Genomic DNA, 22467 nt, shown 5'->3' with positions numbered 1-22467 from the left:
AGGCTATGAAACTTATAAAGTTGAAGCCTGAGTAGGGACATGATAAACGGTGTTGCATAAGCAGTAGCTAGAATTCAGAGTCACTTGGACATTAGGTAAATTATTAAAAATTCATATCATGTTGAGACACCTATAAATTGACATCTCATCCGTAGGGTGAATAATCCAGTGTCCGATATAATAAATAATATAAATATTGATGATTGATCACCAAAGAGATGGATTGAGAGCTGGGAATCCACATCGCAGGAGACTAATCCATCTTAAAAACAGGCCACAAGACCTACACCAAGCGGAAGAAGAAGAAGATTATTGATTTTTGTCTCACCTGATTTTTTGGTCGAGGGAAATTCGGCTGAATGTAATGGTCTTTGAAGATGATCGCGTCCGCGTCGATCGCCTCCTCGTGATCAGCCGTGATGGAGCAAGTGCTGACGGGACACGAGCTCTGCTTGTGGAACACGTGCCTCCCGGCCGCCACGTTCCAGGCGCCCAGCCCGTTGGGGAGGACGATCTTCTTCAGCCTCGGGTGGTCCAGATTGGGCACATACTCCGGCGGCACGAACATGAGCTGCTCCGGTATCCTGTCCTCCGGGGACTCGGAGGGGAAGAGGCGCGCCACCCGCCGCCCGGTCTGCAGGTCGCGCAGCGCGCCGCCCGGCCGCCTCACGCCGCCCCTCACGAACCAGGGCCGGGGTGGCGCGGTGGGTAACGAGTTCCCGGCAGCGCCATCTATTAGGTCGTACTCGGGAGCCTTCGTCACCACTTGCGGGGGCTGCGAAAATTTATAACATTATTGACAGAAATCCAGATTATAAGTCGTTTCTCGGTTCGAACCCACTCTTCTACAATTTGATACCGTAGAACGGGGCTACCTGAACTTTGATGTATTACTTGAGCCCAGTACAAAAAAATATTTAGATCGATCGAAGTATCGTGACAATAAGTGTCACCTGTCAGGGAAACAATGAATCATGTCGATACGTTCATTCTTCTAGACCAAATACAGATTTTTTTTGTACTGGGCTCACGTAACACATCAAAGTTCAAGTAGCCCCGTTCTACGGTACCTATCACTAATAAGGAACCGCTTAGGCTCATAGAAATAGTATAAAATTGAAGTATTTTTTATAAATAATAAAAACACAATTATTTCTCCTTTTAAATAAAATAATAAAATAAAAATTAATAGTAAAACATGTAATTTATTTAAGGTGGTAAGAACACATGGAGCGAATGGATAACGAGAGAATAAAAGAATGACTGCTAGCAAATGTGAACAAGAGAACAAAACGAGCAGGTACACTAAAAAAGTCGTAATTTGGTCGAGTCAAAAGACTACGTAACCGGAGAGCGTGTACGAGTATGACTAGATGTATGGATGTGAAGGAAGCTAGGAGTGTATTGTATGTCAGGACTGAGGAGTCCAGCGTCCCATCTTCTCTGCCTACCCCTGTAGTCAAACGGTGTGATGGTAGTAGTAGTAGTAGAATATGTGCTACAATAAAATTATTTTTTAATGTTTCAAATGGTTATTTTTGTATAGTATATATTATATATCGCACATTCCTTCAACAACGTCATATCGTAAATTTAATCAATAATCGTAAATTGTGCATGTTTTCGGAATTCCCAGAAAATGTACTATATCCTTAACTTATATATATATATAGTTATATTTATATAGGCATATTTTTAACTTAATGTTACTTATATATATATAGTTATATATATATATAGGCATATTTTTAACTTAATGTTTACCCGCTACATGGCAGAAAGCCATGTATCGGGTGTTTTTGCATTTTGAAGAAAATGTATTATTTAATTATTTTTTTAAATTTACTAAATATTTTTCAAATGCAGAAAAAACCTTCAGGTTTTACCTAAAAAGATCTGTTGCACAGTAAAAAGTTCAATAAGTGGCTTGATATTTATTTTTAATACATTTAATTATATTTATAAACTTTAAAACCGATCTCCTGAAAAATCAAGTTTTTTTTTATATATGACGTTGTTGAAAGGAGTAAGCGATATGTATTAGGGTTTTCAGATAGGTATGGTGTAAGGAGAGAAAGAGAACGGTAGAAAGTGATAGAAATAATAATACAGAAGAAAAAATGCGTAAAGTAGAGAGACAGACGAAAAAACCGTTTTGGCCTAGAACCGCGAATAGCTGGTCAATCTGAAAATTTACTTATTGGGGATAATATTCTTGTATCTCCTTTGAAAGTTTGACCAAGTCAGGTTTGTATGTCGTTATTTTTAGCACGTTTCCAGGTTCTCAACAATAAGACAATTTATCAAATTGCTTTTGATAAGGTTCATGCTTTAAAAAGATTATTCGCGTGGATACATAGAGTCAAAGAGCCTTCCGGCGGATATTTGTACCAGAGCCGCACTGAAAAGGTCAAAGAGCTACTTGAGACCCATGAGCCCTACTTTGCCAACTCATGAGATAAACGAATGTGATCTTTAGAAATGAAAACGTTCCCCATCCTTGTTATAGTGTCTCAGCCGAGTTATAGATATGTTCACCCTCGAAATAATATAGTTCTCTCAGAACATTATAGCCAATATACTCACATTGTCTATGAGATTACCCGGGATGAACGCCGGCCAGACATTGAGTTCTTCGTCTGCAGAAGGAACTATTGGTGCAATGAGATTGTTTTGCTTTTCTGAACTCCATCCAGAGAATATTGTATCCTAAAATATAAATGATTGCTTGAAATATATTTTTTTTATTGAAAAAAACAACACACATAAGCTTACAAACACGAATCAGAAATAATTATACAAAACGAAGAAAAAAAATCTAACATCGTTGAATTTTAATCTAAGTACCCAAAATTGTGACGTAATATTCAAAATTGCTTTGTAGTAAATGAAAAGTTCATTCTAGCAACAACAAAGTATGTGTATACTTTCTATCTTGGTGTTTAGAGACTTGGAGTTCATATTAACCCTAGAATACTAAACTATCGTAAAAATTAAGGCATTATGACGATTCATGGAAAAAACGATGTTCGCGTCGTTCCCGCACCCCTTGCTACACATTTCTCTTCTTATGTACATTTATTTATTTATTTCATTAATACGTGATCTCTTACCCAAAGAACGTTTATGTTAGTTCTAAAAACATATTAACTTATTCATTCCCGTTTTATTTCTATGTCGTATTTTTAACGAATGTTTAGTAAAGACCGTCATTCGGAGGATAGTTAAGTAATCTAGGGTTAAAGAAGGCGAAAGTGAAGATGTAGAAAGATATATAACATGTATCTATATATTTTTTTAAATATTGCCAACATTAAAATGTTAAAAGATAGAATTGCAAAATATATACCTGAAGAACACTGCTCCAGAAGAGACCGAATCCGAAGACCAGCATCAGCGCCAGGAAGACCCGCCGAAGCGATACTCTTGGCCGGAGCATCGTGCATGACGGTCCAACACGCGTTTGACTTATTCAACCAGCTTCAAGATTCATCCAAACCGACGTGAGAACTATTTAATCCGGTCTAAAAACATCGTCCTCTTGCGACTCTTCAACCGGATAAGAGAAAATCTGAATTTGATTTAGTTTATTCTATCCTTTTATATTTTAAAAGTGTCTGTGATCCATGTGCTCTCGCTTCCAAATATCCACTGAATCTCTTTATCAAATTAATACATTTTCTTTCCCAATCTTTTAATTATGACTATCTTCTTTGATTTATAGATATTTTTTGTTGATACAATTTTCTTTCACGGCTTATCTTTTTATCGGTTATATATCTTTATTTGATATGTTTCTGTATTTATTGACTGTTATCATTTTATGAGGGTTTACACGAGGTTTCATTTTCGTTATTTTATTGCTTCCAATATTTAAGAGATTTTGTTCGTGTAATAAAACGGAGTAAGTTATAAATCTGTAAAAATAAAAATATAAAAAAGGTTATAATATGTATTTTTTTAAACAATAATATGAGTATAGTACGTTAAAAATAGTTGTAGTAATAGATTCAACAGCCAATTTGTGGTAATTTACTTGTAACATAAATTTAACTTAGTAAATACCACTATTTCTTAAAATCTATTGTGACGTCGTCAGCAATACGGTGTTTGATAATAAGAAAAAGATATATTTACAAAGTTAAATAAACAAATAAATGCACAAAGATAACTTTTCAATTTTTCCAAACGAACTTACTGGGTATGAAATATTTTAATTTAATAAGTAAAAAAATAAAATGTATTTAAACCTATTAATAATTAATACGCCTACGTTATGAGCCGCTATAATTATCCGTCATTAATGACATTGCAAATTTAAAAATCGAAATTCATAAACGAACAGAAAGTACGTAAAGACAATTTATCTTGGAAAAAGGTAGTACCTACCCCTAGGAGGTAATGATAAAAATATATTTATTTATTTATTTAAACTTCATGTACAGAAAAGAAATTAGTACTTTGGCGGGCTTATTGCTGAAAAGAAGTATCTTCCAACCAACCAAAAACAGACTAGTGATATTAGTCAAAACGTTTGATACCATATATAGCTGTTTGCAATTTATTAAAGGGTATATAGTTTTTTAACTTAAAAAAAAACATAAATTACAACTTGATGATAATAAGGCAAAGGAAAAAGGGAGTCAAGCGAATGAGGTAGAGGGAAAAACTAAGGGATGAGATTTGATGGACAATATACGTTTAACCTCGGCTCGTAACGCATGTCTGTATTGAAAACTATAGTGCATGTTGGTCTTCGGGTCGACCAAAAATCGCATGTGTTAGACATTTTGTGTAGTTTTGAGTGTGTAAATGGTGCTATGGTGGTGAAGGGTAGTATTGTTTGCATGCTGTGTTAGTGATTGTCCTGACGAAGAGACGGGTACGTCTCGAAACCGGTAGACGTAAAAATCTCGGTGAATGGTTATATACTAATTTTATTAACATTTTTGTAAAAAAATAAATAAGTTAGGATTCTAATTATACATAGTAATGTCTCAGATGTTTCTTAAAAGTTATTAAAGAGGGTGCATTTATATGCATTTTTACAAAAAAAAAATTAAAATCATTACACCTGGAGGCAGGTCTGATTTTAAGAGGAGATAAAAAAACCTAGGTAGCAAAGTACATATTCCAAAACTAATAAATTGAAATGTAATATATGCTTAAAATGTTTGTTAACAGTATGAGTTTTAGTGATAAAAAAACATAATTAATTCACCGGCGTCGCAGGCTGTTACATTCTATCTTCCATTTCATTGAAAAAAACTTTCGCAATAACAATCGATCGCAGAGTACGATAAAATGTTGATATGGTAATGAAAATTTTCCATCAATCAAATCAAAGTTTCACTAAAATATGAGACCTTTTTTTTGCACCACAGCAGACTGCAAGCTGCCTTGAAATTTAGAATGAGTAAAAATGTAGCAAGAGCAATAGCGCGCAACATAAATCAAAAGAGAGCACGAAAACTCGTAAACAATTTTTTATATGGAAAAGATTTAAGGGTCTCCAACGATGAGGTACTACGATTAATCAAAGAAAGGAATCACCTACTCGCGACTATCTCCAAAAGACGCGCCGAATGGATCGGCCACGTGCTAATACAAGAGGGTTTCCTGCACAAAATAATAGAGGGGACGATCGAGGGAATAAACGAAGGAAATAAGATGAGCAAATACCTAAGCGACTTATACGAAGACATGGGCTGCTCGACGTATGAGGAGCTGAAGAGGACTTCCGAAAATAGACGAGAATGGCGAAGGAGAGGTCATCTGTTGCTGCAGACCAATCCGCAGGATTGAGACCAGAGAAGAAGTAGATCATTTTTACGTACAGCCTATGACAACTCATGACATTTGTGGAGCAATAATATTATTGAGTTATAAGGTTTAAAAAAGTAATTAGTTTTATAGACACGATTGTTACCAACCCAATCACTTGTGTCCTAATTTTGATTAAACTGACTTATCAATTGGGCTATTATGTTAAATATACATGCGAATTCGTATTTGCATAGGTGCTGTAAATACGAGTACACAAATGCATACATTATGTACGCTAAAAAGTGAAGTCTATTACAAAATCCACAGTCAAAGCAATATATTTATATCACTCCCAAATATTGACAATAAAAAACAATAAATAATAGATAGTGTCGGGTTGTGCTTCCGTGGTTAGTGTCGCGGACTCTCGAGTCAGAGTTTCTAGGGTTCGAACTCACTCTACCACAATTGAATACCTTATTATTTTTAATAATGAGCCGTTTAGGCTTACAGAAGTAGTATGAAATTGAAGTATTTTTGTAAATAACAAAAACAAAAACACAAATAATTCTCTTTTAAAGTCTCTCCCAAGCACAAGAGCTTAGTACATTTATCGGAGAAAACAGAGTAACTAATTTTTTTATTTGTCAAATGTAGAACTGTCTAGCAAATGAATTAAATTATGTATTTTAAAAAAAAACTTGTAACTATATAAAATAAAATAAAAAAAATAAAATGTAAAATATTTTCGATTAGCGATAATTTATTGCTCGATTTACAATCGTCAAATTTTAGCAATGGAAAAGCTATCACTTTTATATAAATTTATTGATTATAGCTGAATTTCTTACTGAATTTTCTTTTTTAATATGTCGCCACACCAAATGATTGAACGAAGTATATTTAATTTATAAACGCACCTTTATACACAAAAATCCATTTTTCACTTTAATTCATTAAACCTATCAATATTTAATTGAGACTAATAGTACGTTGAAACAATTTATTATTTATTTATGTTCAACATATTGACTTTTTTTAACGTTATGGTATAGTTTAACCGCGGGTAAACCACTCTCTGCTGGGATGGTATAAACTCTGACAATAAAAGTCAAATAAAATGTCCGTGAAATACTCCCAGTTATAATAATACCGAGAACCAATTAGTCGTTGTTAGTTGCTATATACAGAGTGTGTTATTTCAGTTTTAATATTTTTTTATTATTATTTTTTGACATCTCAACATAGATGAAGAAGAAAATGGAAGTCTGGTTTTACACCAGCCTATGACGGAAGTAAGCTCTGTAAATCTTAATGTTTTTGATAGTTATTATAACATAAATGTGGAATTGTGGAATTGGCTTTATTTTACAACATTTTGACTATGTCCAAATACTTGTTCACAAAATCTGGATTATCTCCAGTTACAAGAGTTATTTTCATATTATTTTTTGACATCTCATCAAAGATGAAGAAGAAAATGGAAGTCTGGGCATTTAACTGGGCCCCGTAAATGCCCAGACTTCCATATTCTTCTTCATCTTTGACGAGATGTCAAAAAAATAATATGGCTTTATTTTTATAAATGTAACTTTTTTTATTATATACTTTTTTCAATGGAAAGCTGTACAATTCCCTAACAAAAAAAATATATAAAAGTTTATTTATCATAGTATCACCATGTATCTATAATACAGTAGTAGTCAGTAGGTAATTGGTATTGTAGATACACTTTTAGAAAATTATAACACACAATAAATACATGTTTATCATTCTCATTATCGGGTTTACGTGTCAGCGTAACGGTGATCTGCTTTTGTATAGTTTCCTACTTAATCTGCATATTTACCATGCGCTATTCCTATTCACACACACAGCATCATTATACAGGTATGCCACGAGGGGAAAATGACAAAAGAAAAAGTCACTTTTCCACTAGTCAAATGCTTCCGAATAATTTGTAAAAAAAATACAAAACAGATCATACAAGTCTGTATCAGTCAACATTCGTAGTCATACAGGAGAAAGTGACCAAGTGCATTTTTTACAAAAGCGTGATCATTGACTATTTGATATCTTACTAGCTTAATATGGCCCTGAAAAAAACTCAAACGATTTGAAACATGGAAGTATAATATGTTGACTTATTAAAAATGACAAAAATGGCAAAAGTGACTTAAATGGCCCTCCTGAACATTTTACGTTTTGTTAGTTGGTCACTTTCTCCTGTACGACTTCGATATGTATATATGAAATAATTTTTTGACATTTCAACATAGATAAATAAGAATATATTAATTATATTTATTTCATAGATACATACATTTTTTTACTATATGTATTACGGCTCTTTAGGCATGGCCTGTGTTGAGCCGAAATACTTACATGTTTATACATTTTTTAAAATTTATTATTATTTGTTTTTTTTAATTATTAGATTATGTACATTACATGCAATAGATACAATAACAATTTACAGTATAAAGGTTTTACAATAAAATAATTACACCTGGACTTTAATTAATTCACTTTCTACCTTATCCCTTCCAACGAGAAGCAACCATCGACGGACACTGTTCTTAAAGACATGATCACTACTGGAATTTTTAATCATCTCGATATGGAAGTCTGGGCATCTACAGGGCTTACGATCCTCATAGACCGGTTTAAGTGATCACATTTAAAAAAAAATTATTACACTGTGCTTATTCGGAGGCAGTACTGCTTCCTATTGAAATACGCGCCTGTGTCGAGGGATAAATATATGGATACATTCAGAAATTGAAATGTCCGATGTTTTTCATTTCATTTAGTTTAAATGAAAAGTGTAATTTTAAATGACAGGTGATGATGATATAAGATAACATCTTAAAATACCTTCCATTACTGACTCTTTTCTGCACCCAATGGTGCATAGGGCACTGCATCAAGTTGATAATTTGATCGTTTATTATATGAAGGCAACGTGATCAGACCTGCGCTTCGGGTACCAGTCGTGGGTAATATTGAATAAATATTGGAGTAAAAACACTTTTATTTATTTTGATACAATGAGAAATGAACGATAGATCTCCAGCATGGTATTCCAATATGCTAACCACTATACTATGAAGGCGGACGAATGACTTAAAATACGAGTACAATAATATTGATAAGTATGGTGTTTATTTTGTAAAAAAAAATTGTTAAGTTCAGTTACGATCTCGAATACTCAAAATCAAATATATGTAGATTATTATTATGACATATTAATTCACCTATGTTAAAATTATCACACCTTTTGGGTCTCGGGTGATTTATTTTAAACAAATATTTTATAAAAGCAATTACAGGTAGACGTGTTCTGCGTGACACATGTATTATCTTATCAAGTTCAAGTCATCAAGTTCGTTGCGAAAAAAAAAACAATCCTAAATAATGCTTACCTGACAAAACAAGTTACTTATAATAATTCACGAACTTATTTTCTATCAATAAATGTAAATCCATGTGTTCACATTCGAAGCTCTTAACCAAATGAAAAGAGAACCTTGTCCCAAAAATCTCACATGCTTATCAGTAGAATCTGCATTAGATATAATATACATATACTGTGTACATAGGTACAAATAGTACGATTTGATAAGATCACGTTAATGTCATCACATTGACGCCTAAAACGCAAAAGGACGTACGCGGCACGTTGGACAAATTTCGTCAGATTCTTCGAAAAAATGGATCTGCAAAATATAAAAATTTGACGAGAGAATTTGGAGATTTTGATTCCATTCGTGGCAAGAAAAAATGCAAAATATTTTTTAGCTTAGCATGTTTTCATAATTTTGAATAAATGTCTACTATTAAATCGTTAATATACGTTCACATTTCCTCTGAAATTTCATTCTCTTGAGAGCTAATTCTGACCCCTCACTGCACTCTATGGAGTCCAGGCGAATTAAGCATATTTTAGGTCAAATATTATAATAAAATTGAAAGTTTTGATTTTTGGCTAAGTATTCCTTAAGTTCCTGGAAGTCTTCCCTTAAAATGTGTCCCGCGTTTTTTTATTATTTATTTCCCACAAAAATGGTTGAAGTTTAAAGAAAACAAATGATACAGAAATAATAAACATTAAATTATCTATAAAACGGTGTTTATTTTATTTTGATAGAACTTATGGTCCCTGAAATATACCAACTTAAATTGCTTACAAAAAAATATATATATAATTTTCACTCAATTTATTAGAAAATCAAAAAGTTGAGACAAATTTTTGGGAACATATAATTTTAAAAATTATTTTTTTAAGACAAGATATACTTTACGTACAATACACCTATTATTGTGGGTGTATTGGTTTCGTATTTACTTCGAGGTATCTTTCGATTGTCTTCTAGGGTTACGAGGAAATGATAACCAAGGAGTTAGTTATTGAAGCTGATAACATAATAAGATCCTAACAGCCACTATTTCTCAGAACGAGCATAACGAAAATGTCTTAATTCAGTCACTGGTCCACGATTTCAGAGCAGTTGAACATAACGTCACTCAATGCACAGATGATTCATCTTTAGCAACTGTTGCACTCAAATAAGATGTAAGTTAGCATTGAAAATTGTCCCACCGCATTCCCAGATCTGATACAGAAGCATCTAGGTTTTCTGACAGACCTTCTCTTGCAAAGCAATTTTTTGTTTTATGAACTAAGTTGGGAAAATTAAAGAAAATGGGAAAAAAATGTATCCTGATTTTACAGTGAATTAACATTTAAAAGCTTTCAATGTCCCTCATAATCTAAATAAATACAGGAGTATTTGATAATATCTTAATAATACAGGATTGTTTGATAATGTCTTAAAAAGAAAAAAACATCCACATAAATAAATGTAGAATTCAATTCAATAAACCTTGTTTAATTTTGGATATATTACCCAACAATTAAATAAATACAAATTTGTAAAACCACCACGAAATTTTCTAGAAGTTAACAAGACGTAATGGTGATAGTGAATGACACTAATGTGGTATTACTTGTTAGGGTAAAGGAGAGAACATTATAAAAATAATATATAAGTATGCCATCAGCCAGAATTGTAAGGAAAACTTTGAATATCGGAAAAATAGACAAACACGTAGGTGCAATGGAAAAAGTCCTTCTATTCTACCCATGCATTTACCGTTAGTGACATGATAAGTGACTTTTTGGGAAAAGCAACAAGCAAGCCTAGACAAAGTTTCAAAATTCTTTACATTCACGTCGTCTGACATTTCTTGCCGCCTGATGCAAATACAAGAGTAAAAGATACAGCAGGAGAGAAGTTTGCTGTTGCCCTAATTTTTTTTACCAATACAAGTGGATATTTAAAAACCTACAAGGAGGACATCTCATCAGAGATGAAGAAGAATATGGACGTCTGGGCATTTACGGGGCTGACGACCATCATAGGCTGGTTTAAGTGATCACTTTACACACATGTAACATTAGCCAATTCTACCCATTATTGACAATCACACTACTCAAATTCTTAGAAGTTCTATATTTTCTGCCCAGACTTCCATCTTTGTTCCATAATCTTCTTTATCTGATGAGATGTCAAAAATAATATGAAAATAACTACTGTAATTGGAGATAATCCAGATATTGTGACCAAGTAAATACATTTTGAGTGTATCCAAATGGACACACTCAAAATGTTGTAAACCTATAAGGTACATATAAACAGCGTTTTTTAGATAATTTTAAGGCAATCGTTTTGCTTTCGACAGTTTTCTTTTTTTATGATTGTTTTCAAGAGATGCATAAATATATAGAAGAGGCTAAGATTTTTAATTTATGTATTACTTAGTAAATACAACTTTTTAATACACAGCATACATTTTTAATACACTTAGTAATACATTTATTAAAAATGGATATATTTTACCAAAAAGTGACTGCCGAATCAATTAATGAAATTATAGAGGCTAAGATTGTTTGCAAAGACAGAATGGTGTAGCGTTCTATTCTCTCTGCCTACCCGTGTGAAGACAAGACGTGATGATTAGTTGGTAAGTTGACATCCTGTTAAAACTGTGATCAGGTACCCAATGTATGTAGGTACGGATAGGGTCAAAGAAGAAAACATAACAGATTTTTATATCAAATAGTTTAGACCAAAAAAATGACGTTTACATTTTTCATTTCCAACGTCAAAACAGGTACTTATCCATTATTATTATTATTATTATTATATATTATCTTATCATAGACATAGATTACGACTGTCAAATATTTATAAATATAGCAATGTCATACTTTTAGACTATCCCAACTTTAATCTGGTTAAATGGAAAAAAAGAACACATTTTGAGTATGTTTTGTTTCATAATGCTTTTGTGTATACAATATTTAAGGAGCTGCCAACAAGACCAATAGACCAAGACCAATTTTTGTATTACTTGTATTGCTGTTATAATTAAGAGATGACGCTGCCATTGGGGTCGAAATTTCAAAGAAAACAAACTTTACGAAATTCAAGTTTTTTAATGATAATTTTATATATATTTTAAAGGTTTATTCGCTGTGATGTTTTCATTCGACGTTTATTTTTCTAATTCATGTAAATGCAAAATATTCGCACCTTGCTCTTTGTAAACTATGTACCCAATAGTTACAGTTTTTTTTTGACGGATTGTCATTTGTATTTTTACTGTCCTTCAACTCTGTATTGGGGAGACATAATTGACGACGTAAATATGTCCGTTTTTTATGTTAACAAGTCCAAAGTATTGTAAAAATATAAGTTTATAAATATAAAAATTTATGGTATTATTTAAATCAGTTTCGTACATATATATCGCTCATTCCTTTCAACAACGTCATATATCAAAAAACTTGACTTTTCAGGAGCTCGTTTTTAAAGTTTAAAAATATAATGTAATGGATTAAAAATAAATATCAAGCCACTTATTGAACTTTTTACTGTGCAACAGATCTTTTAAGGTAAATCCTGAATGTTTTATCTGCATTTGAAAAATATTTAGTTCATTTAAAAAAAATAATAAACATTACCTTTTCTTCAAAATGCAAAAACAACACTTTTTGCCCTGTAGCGGGTAAACATTAATTTTAAAATATGCCGCTTTTGCTGGGATATGGTACATTTTCTGGGCATTTCGGAAAGATGCACAACTGAAAATTGACGATTTGTGAAATATGACGTTGTTGAAAGGGGTGAGCGATATCATATCTTAGATAAAAAGATAAGAAATTAAAGATCTAAACCGCTCTTGATGAAGTATAGTACGATGCGAAAATTATAAACGACGTTATAAAAATTATTATTATTACTGTAGAAAAATCGTCAATATTTAAAATTGTAAATGATTTCAAAAGATTTCTTTCTTTTAATAATTGACCACAAATTTTACTCTTTTCTACTAAAATTCTACTTGAAAATCTATCGAGACACATTTTTCGATCCGATCATTTTCAAACATCGTATGTTAAACTAAGTCTGAATTTTCTTTGTACTACCACAATTCTTTCTACATTTGTTATATATACATACACACACATATATATTTATATATATATATATATATATATATATATATATATATATATATATATTTATATATATATATATATATATATACATATATATACATATATATATATATATATATATATATATATATATATATATATATATATATATATATATATATATATATATATATATATATATATATATATATATATATATATATATATATATATATATATATATATATATATATATATATATATATATATATATATATATATATATATATATATATATATATATATATATATATATATATATATATATATATATATATATATGTATATATAACAAATGTAGAAAGAATTGTGGTAGTACAAAGAAAATTCAGACTTAGTTTAAAATTATGAAAAACAAGATCAAACAAACGGTAGTATACTAGTTAATAATATCGTTAGAAAATTTCAGAAAAGAAAACTCACCTATGTTTATTAGCTTAAACAACCAAAATGAGAAATAAATTAATTTTGTGTTTAAATTTAAATAAAAACAACAAGCTTCACAACACACATTATGACTTCAAACTCATCTATTTCACGATGAAAACGTCAGTTGGTAAATGTGGTTTATTTGTTTATGACCGAAATTAAGAATGCACGACATTTTTGTGGAAAGGATAGTCCAGGACCGCCGTGGAAGATAAAATAAATACTATTTGCTTAATTTTTTGACATCTCTACATAGATGGCGAGGAATATGGAAGTCTGGGCATTTACGGGGCTTACGACATGACAAAATAAATGCCCAGACTTCCATATTCTTCTCCATCTATGTTGAGATGTCAAATAATAATATGGAATAACTCCTATAATTGGAGATAATCCAGATTTGCGAATTGGACACACTTAAAATGTTGTTAACTATTTGCTTTTACTGAACAATCCCTATGGATTCGTTAAGCTCTCGGTCGCTATAAGTGCAAGATTATCTTTAAACTAACTAACTAACACTCCGCTTCCCCGCAGGGGTATGTAAAGAGAATAGAACGCCACACCCATCTGTGTTTGCAAACAGTCTTCGTAAACAACTCGTGACAAGTATTTAAAATACTTAAGAGCTATGAGCTATGATAATGGAACCATCCAGACTACCCCACATTGCACTGTGCGGCCAATCCCAAGATAGACGAGTACAACCACCAAATAGATGGATTAACAGCTGGGAATCAACATCGCAGGAGGCTAATCCCTCTTAAAAACAGGCCACAAGGCAAACAAAAAGCAGAAGAAGAAGAAGAAGAAATATTTAATCATGCCTTCCACGCTTCTATAACCAACCATGTTCGCCTCATATATTTGTTTCACTTTTTTTTCTTTTCTGAGATAATTAAGATTTTGAACAAACGGACATATTTTTTATATCTTCTTTTTCAAACCCTTATCCGCACCCCGAAGGTTGCGGTCCGTTGACAGTCAAGATAACACTGCATTTATGTGTGCAAAGGGCATTGCATCACAGAAACGCAGTGTTATCTTGACTGTATTAACACACGAAGTAACGGTGATCAGCTCTACGCTTCAGGTACCAGTCCAGGGTAATATTGAATAAATATCAGAGTGAAAAAAAAACATTTATTATTTATTTGACATGGGAATTGAACCAGGGACTTCCAGAAGCGTAGCTGGGACCTCCAGAAAGGTATTTTATTTATATAGTTTAAATAAATATGTCTGAAATGTATACTTAGGTTACTTATGTCATGTTTATTGACAAAATTTTAAATTCTGAAGCCGACCCTCGTTACCGAGCAGGATCATTCGTTTGTGGTAGATACTGAATAATGTATTGTTCAGGCAATACATTATATTTCTTTCTGTGTATGTGTGATATATACCTACATACATAAGAGTAAAAACACATTATCACACATTTTATTTGTATATTTAGCCGAACCCACATCTCGTAAAATAAGAAATTTCTTTTACTTCTTCCCAAAAAGCTTTTCTTCGTTAAGGCGATGCAGTGCCCTATGCACCACTGGGTGCGAATGAGAATTGGAAAAATATTTGTATTTTGACTTCATTTTTAACGTAAAAAAAATACCATAAAATAGATTTTTTTTTAAGTTGTCGCCATTTCACGTGATTCATTCTAAGAAACATTAATTGGACATTGACTATTTATAAAATAAATAACATAAATAATTTACGCAGAATAGTCAAGAACTGAATAATTCATTTTCTATTTGCATGATCTTTAAGGTAAATATTTATTATTCACAGATGAAACAAATCAATAAGTAGACTGTAACTAAGAAATATAAATTAAGACTTGGTAAATTTTTCACGTGAATTATTCAGATAGAAAAGGATGTTGATACGTTATTCTACAAACGCGACGATCGTTGCGTAGAATCTAGAATTACGAATCACAGATTAACGAGAAATATCGGTTTTAACTTAAAATTTTGCTTGGTAAATACATCTATTTCTTAAAATTGATTATTTACGTGTGACGATGGATCCGCATCATTTTCAAACACCGTATGTGAAGCTAAGTGTAAATTTTCCTCATCCTTCAACGTCCCAAGGATACAACTCTAAAATTTGGACTTTGCCACACATACGATAATTTAAAATAATGCAGAATGCATCGAAACACGTCTCACGAAGAATTTTAAGAAAAAGAGGTGTTTACCTAGTAAAATTTAAATGGATAGATGTTACTACAAAGTGACTGCAAATCATTGATGAGAGAAATATCGGCTTTACTTTTACTGGGTTGAAATACCGGTTTTATAGGGCTTGTATTGACATATTTACCATATACATTCCTTATTAAATTACTTCAGTTGAGGAATATTGTGTTTTTAATCATTTGAACACACATAGAAATGAGATTAACAACATTTTGAGTGTGTCCAAATACTAGTTGTAAATGAATTATCTGGTCAAATTATAAGCTTAAATAAAAAAATGAAAATGGTGTTTTCTGGCGTTTCTCATGTGTGTGATCCAGGATTCGGACCTCACATACTAATATAAGAGTTTCTGCTTAGTAAAAAGCTTCTTTACATCTCACCAATAGATGTCCCTAGTGAAGTTCTAGTGATTCAAGAACAAAGTTTCTAAATTGTTTCATAAATATAGAACTTCCAAGAATTTGAGTAGTGTTGTATTTGGTTGTCAATAATGAGTAGAATTGGTGAATGTTACACGTGTGTAAAGTGATCACTTAAACCAGCCTATGACGGTCGTCAGCCCCGTAAATGCCCAGACTTCCATATTCTTCTTCAACTTTGATGAGAAGTCAAAAAAAAAAAAATTAAAAAAAAAAAAAAAATATATATATATATATATATATATATATATATATATATATATATATATATATATATATATATATATATATATATATATATATATATATATATATATATATATATATATATAAAGAAATGAGATCTTTCGATATAGGAGGTTAAATTATAAATGAACATCATTAATCATTTGATGATCCAACCATCTTACTCTTAAATTAATGAATAAAAGTGATTTTTTACTCTACGTAATTTAAAAAAAAATAGGAATAAGATAAGTTGTCATTACTTGAGTAAAATTTATAAAATGTACATTTTAATAAGGTACATATTTTCAAGATATTATGTGAGTGTAAATGTTTTTTTTACATGGCAAAAGAAGTGTTATCGTTTTTTTTAGAATAGAAACATTAGTAAAATGCATAATTTTGTTTTATTTAATAAAATAAGAAAATTATCTTTAAAGTAGCAGAAAAAATATGTAATTCTGCATATTATAGTACTTTTCAATGTAATAAACAATTAAAAAAGAAAACAAATAAAAAAATACCTGACATACTCCTTACTAGATACTAAGTTTAAGAAAATAAAATGGTAAGGCGTGTCTCCATTTTAAACTTTGTGACCAAACGTTAATTTTTAATTTCTCAAATACACAATTAAGGGTTAACGTTGGCATGTTAACGTTTCTTTTGGTATAGTTTGTTAGTTAAAAAAGATTTACAAAGATTTATTGTAAAAAAAATATTTATGACACAAAAACACAATAAAAGTTCGAAATATTTTCGATTACTTACATTAAAATTCCAAACACAAATTTTCACCTGAATCAAGCACTTAAAATCACGTGACACAATTGAAAATTTCACCTACGTACAACTATGTTCATAGGAAATTATATGATTTTTATGTCACTTTGCCAAGTTAAATCCATTTGACTTCACCGAATCAGTGTCCGGCTTTTATTATTTTATTTAACACCCGATTTTAATATTATTTTGACATTGCCGATACCCTTTAGGAGTAAGGGTGTGACAGGCGCACTTTTAGTCAATCAGCATCCCTGTATGAAAATCCATAAGACGACTTAGGGGCGCAGGGCGCATGCGCCGGAACATCCCCTCCTTGAAGAATTTCCACCCTCTGTGTTTGTATTGTCTCCGCTGTTGCATAGTGGTAAGCGTGCCGTTGTTTGGAAAATATGGACTAGCATAGGTAGGGTAATAAGTCAATAAATGAGGAAGGTAGGTACTGGGCGTAGGAATCTCTGCATTAAAATCAAATAAAATAGTATCCAAAATACAATAATGTGAATTTATAATAATCAAGTTAGTTGAGATAATTTCTCAGTGAGAGTCCATAGCAAATAAAATTTTAAAAAAAGAAGAAAAAAAGGGTTGTTTGATTTATTCACTCAATGTCATCAGGTCCGGATAAGCTTTTAATGATATTTACAACCAAATTAAAATCGATTCATATTGATATTTCAAATATAGATGAAGAAGAATATGGAAGTCTGGATATTTACACGGCTTGTGACCTATTATTGGCTGGTTTAAGTAATTTATTTATGTTTTGAATATTGAAAGCATTAACTTTGTGGATCATATTTATATATTCTTTTTAATATTTTAATGAAATTTACAACCAAATAAAAATCAATTCATATTGATATTTCAAATATATGTAGATGAAGAAAAATATGGAAGTCTGGATTTTTATACAGCTTGTTACCTATTATTGTCTGTTTTAAGTTATTTATTTATGTTTTGAATATTGAAAGCATTAACTTTGTGGATCATATTGATATATTATTTTGAATATATTAATGAAATTTACAACCAAATAAAAATCAATTCATATTGACATTTCAAATAAAGATGAAGAAGAATATGGAAGTCTGGATTTTTATACAGCTTGTTACCTATTATTGACTGGTTTAAGTTATTTATTTACGTTTTGAATATTGAAAGCATTAACTTTGTGGATCATTGTTGATATATTATTTTGAGAAATAAAAAGTCTTTGTGTTTTGATCCACTCACAAATGTGTTTATGGAATTGAAAATGCATTTTTTTAAATACATGGTATAATAGATAGGAACGATTTATACTGATTAAATTCAGCATATCGTGGTCATACAGGAGAAAGTGACCAACTAATAAAACGTAAAATGTTCAGGAGGGCTATTTAAGTCACTGTTGCTTGGCAAGAAAATAAACATTAATGCAGTTAGTCATTTTTAAAAAGTCAATATATTATGTTTCCATGTTTAAAATCCTTTGGGATGTTTTTTAGGGCAATATTAAGCTAGTAAGATATCAAATAGTCAATGATCTCGTTTTTGTAAAAAATGCACTTGGTCACTTTCTCCAGTATGACTACGATATTATATTTGTATGTTTTGATTTATTACTACATTTTATTTATTATTTCCGAATAAAACAAGAATATTTAAATTAAAAAAAAAAAACTTTCGACAAGTCTTGAGACTACGGTTTTTGTGTTGATAAGGGTTTTTTTTCTTATAAAATATAAGAACATTATAAATCATCTAAAAATACTGTATGTATATACGATTATACATACTTATACATATTTACGTATTGTACATTTATGACAAAATCAGCGTATGGTAATGTATACCTACAATAATTTGCTCGTTTCACGTTAGACTAATATAATTTTTTGTTATGACATTTTACGTAAGAATATTTTATTTAAAAGAAAAAAACAATACAAAACTTTAAATGGATAACTCATTGTACCAATATGTATTTTGGGAACGAGGTAGATATAATTGATTACAAAGCCTCTGAAAAATGAAGTACATAATTACATAAACTCTACTACAAAGCCCTTAAATTACAAATAACCATATTTATGCACATATTACGTGATAGGATTCATATTTTAAGATCAAAAATCATATATTGCAATGGTAAAAACGCCGGTCATGACGTCACGATTCAAGATGGCGGAGCGTCATAGCAACCCCCCTTATCAAGGTCAAACCGCCGCTAGCCGACAAGTGGAGAAAATAAATTGGAAATGGCTTTCCAAACGGTTTTATAATAACTCATAAATGATTTATGCTTCCAATGGGATTGCTAATAAATAATTCTTCGTCCTTCCGATTACCCGACTAATAAATTATTGATCAAGTCGTATTCAATTGATAGCAAGCGCTGTAGACAGAAGAAAACTTGTACCGCATTTTGCTGGGAAAGGAGAGGTACAACGTAAAAGAGATACATCATTTGAAGCGTGGTATCAACGCGATTGTATAAATCGTTCGTCTCTTTTTGCGTGCGATCTGTGAAAGCGTATCAACTTGTTAGGGTCACAGTTAATATGTTTTTTTTTTATGAGACTACTCTATAAAGGATAGATTTTACTATTTTATAGCATTTGTTTTCATAATTCGCTCACTCCTTTCAAGAACGTCATAAATCAAAAAACTTGATTTTTCAGGAGAACGTTTTTAAAGTTTAAAAATATAAAACAATGTATTAAAAATAAATATCAAGCCACTTATTGAATTTTTTTACTGTGTAATAGATCTTTTTAGGTAAAACCTGAAGGTTTTTTCTCCATTTGAAAAATATTAAGTTTATTTTAAAAAAATAATTAAACAATAAATTTTTTTCAAAATGCAAAAACACCATTTTTTGCCCTGTAGCGGGTAAATATTAAGTTGAAAATATGTCTCTTTTGCTGGGATATAGTACATTTTCTGGGCATTCCGAAAACATGCACAACTAAAAATTGACGATTTTTTATTTATGACGTTCTTGAAAGGAGTGCGCGAATTGTTGGGGTCCGTTAAGACCAAAAAATGCATTTATTTTTTATTATTATTTTATTTCAGTCATTTGCGGCAAATAGGCGTTTTGTATTATCGTTAAAAAAGTTAATGTAATCGAATGCAAATAAATTGATATTATTTTTATCAATTCTGTCCGCCTCTGTAGTGTAATGGTCAGCACGCTCGGCTACCGTTCTGGAGGTCCTGGGTTCGATTCCCAGGGGGGGTCAAATAAATGTAAGTGATTTTTTCACTGAAATATTTATTCAATGATACCCTGGACTGGTACCTGAAGCGGAGGGCTGATCACCTTTCCTTCATGTGTAAACGATCAAGATAACACTGTGTTTATATGAAGCAGTGCCCTATGCACCATTGGGGTGCGGATAAGGGTTTTATTATTATTTATTATAAAATAATATTAATACGGAATTATTGCTTATGGCTTTGATAGTACAATCTGAGTTCTTATTTAGTTTAAGTATTAAAGCAATAAAAGTATTTTTAGTGTCGCAATATTCTAATTAAATAATTAAAAACATAAAATCTATAAAATTAATTATTTGGCTCCTATTGTAAGTGTGTTTAAGTACATAAGCATTTTTTATACACAAAATATTGTTTATAAGATCAGATAATAAAAATTGTAAAAAAATCAGAGATTTTTTAAATAATTTCATTTATTGAAGTAAATGTTTCAGCCATAATTACTTTAATTACATTTTAAAAAGATAGATGGTAGAATTTATATAAGTACATATGTATGTGAAGTCTGAAACATTCTTCTTAAAATTAAAACTAGTTTTTATACAACTTGGCAAATTTGAATAATATTCTATGCTTGTCCAATCATGGGTAGAATGGTAAATTTTCGGGTGTATAAATTGAACACTTAAATTAACCACTAACAGCTCTAAAGCCCTTAAATACCATGAATTTCTTGAACTTATCTCAATAAATTCGTTTTCTCCGTTGAGATATCAGTGAAAAACTTGATAAAATCCCTCGAAGTGGTTAAATACAATATTAAAATATTCTTGTACTCAGATTTTTAAATATTCATCATATTGTTCACCTTTTATAAAAATGGGATAGTACCTTTCGTAATTTTCTATTATTCTCTGGATACTCATCCGTCTAACTGTCTTAATTTACTAAAACAAAACAATATTTTAAACTTACTGGCGTTTAAAATCTTTTGACGGAACGTACAAAGGTAATATTATCTTGGGAGTTGATATTTTGATACACAATGGATCTGACATTTCATCAAATGTCTCAGAAAGGTTTATACTTTCTCTCGTTGTTATTATGGAACAACATTATTACAATAAAAGGGCTGATTATTTATATTACAATAAGATATATATATATATATATATATATATATATATATATATATATATATATATATACATATATATATATATATATATATATATATATATATATATATATATATATATATATATATATATATATATATATATATACATATATATATATATATATATGTTAGGTTAGGATAGAGAAAAATATATCACAATCACCCAGGCCAATTGAAAATAAATATTTCTTGAATACATTTCACAATTGTCGGGAATCACAACGTCATTTTTTAACAAATCTAGCTTTAAAAAAAATGTTATTTGTTGTGTAGGCTGACAAGAAATACAAAACACCTACTCTTTATTTAAATTTATAGAAATAAGGTTTTCTATATTTTTGATCACGCTTTAACACACCAACTTAAATAATAATCTACGAAGAAATTAATTTTAATTTTTTTTTATTTACTCACCAAATTCAGGGAAAGAAATTCAACTGAAGTGATAAAAACGATAACCGATAACCGAACAAATATACTACCACGATATGAAAAAAAACGATTGATCAAAGTAGACAACAAAAAAAAACTTTCAATAACCATATAAGTATGTATCTGTCAAAAAGAAAAATATGTTGACAAAATGAAATAACGTTTTACTTTTGGCGTTAAAAAACTGAATTAAAAACTCACTATATTTTCACTCAACACAAGTCTAAAAATGACCAGCAGTATCAG

The 22467-nt window shown here is 30.6% G+C and overlaps 1 protein-coding gene across 5 annotated transcripts in view; it reads right to left on the bottom strand.

The window, feature by feature from the left end:
* FucTA (glycoprotein 3-alpha-L-fucosyltransferase A) overlaps positions 1-22467 on the bottom strand; it is a 39115-nt gene that overhangs the window by 7367 nt on the left and 9281 nt on the right. Inside the window, exons 1-4 of one of the 5 annotated variants that reach the window (XM_088262148.1) lie at positions 22423-22467; positions 3350-3917; positions 2587-2709; positions 329-775 (exon numbers count right to left, since the gene is read on the bottom strand). The exon at positions 22423-22467 is cut by the window's right edge and continues 35 nt beyond it. In XM_088262148.1, coding sequence (XP_088118274.1) covers positions 329-775; positions 2587-2709; positions 3350-3439 — 660 coding nt within the window. In that variant the 5' untranslated portion in view covers positions 3440-3917; positions 22423-22467. Of the gene's footprint in view, positions 1-328; positions 776-2586; positions 2710-3349; positions 3918-9191; positions 9286-13756; positions 13913-17390; positions 17702-22422 lie in introns of those variants that run through there. The other 4 variants (XM_088262144.1, XM_088262145.1, XM_088262146.1 and 1 more) reach the window with 4 other exon arrangements.

The sequence above is a fragment of the Brachycentrus maculatus genome, unplaced genomic scaffold (genome assembly GCF_059751285.1).
Source record: "Brachycentrus maculatus isolate JH-2025_06_01 unplaced genomic scaffold, ASM5975128v1 h1tg000173l, whole genome shotgun sequence".
NCBI classification, from domain to species: Eukaryota; Metazoa; Arthropoda; class Insecta; order Trichoptera; family Brachycentridae; genus Brachycentrus; species Brachycentrus maculatus.
This window is presented reverse-complemented; position numbering and strand designations above follow the sequence as displayed.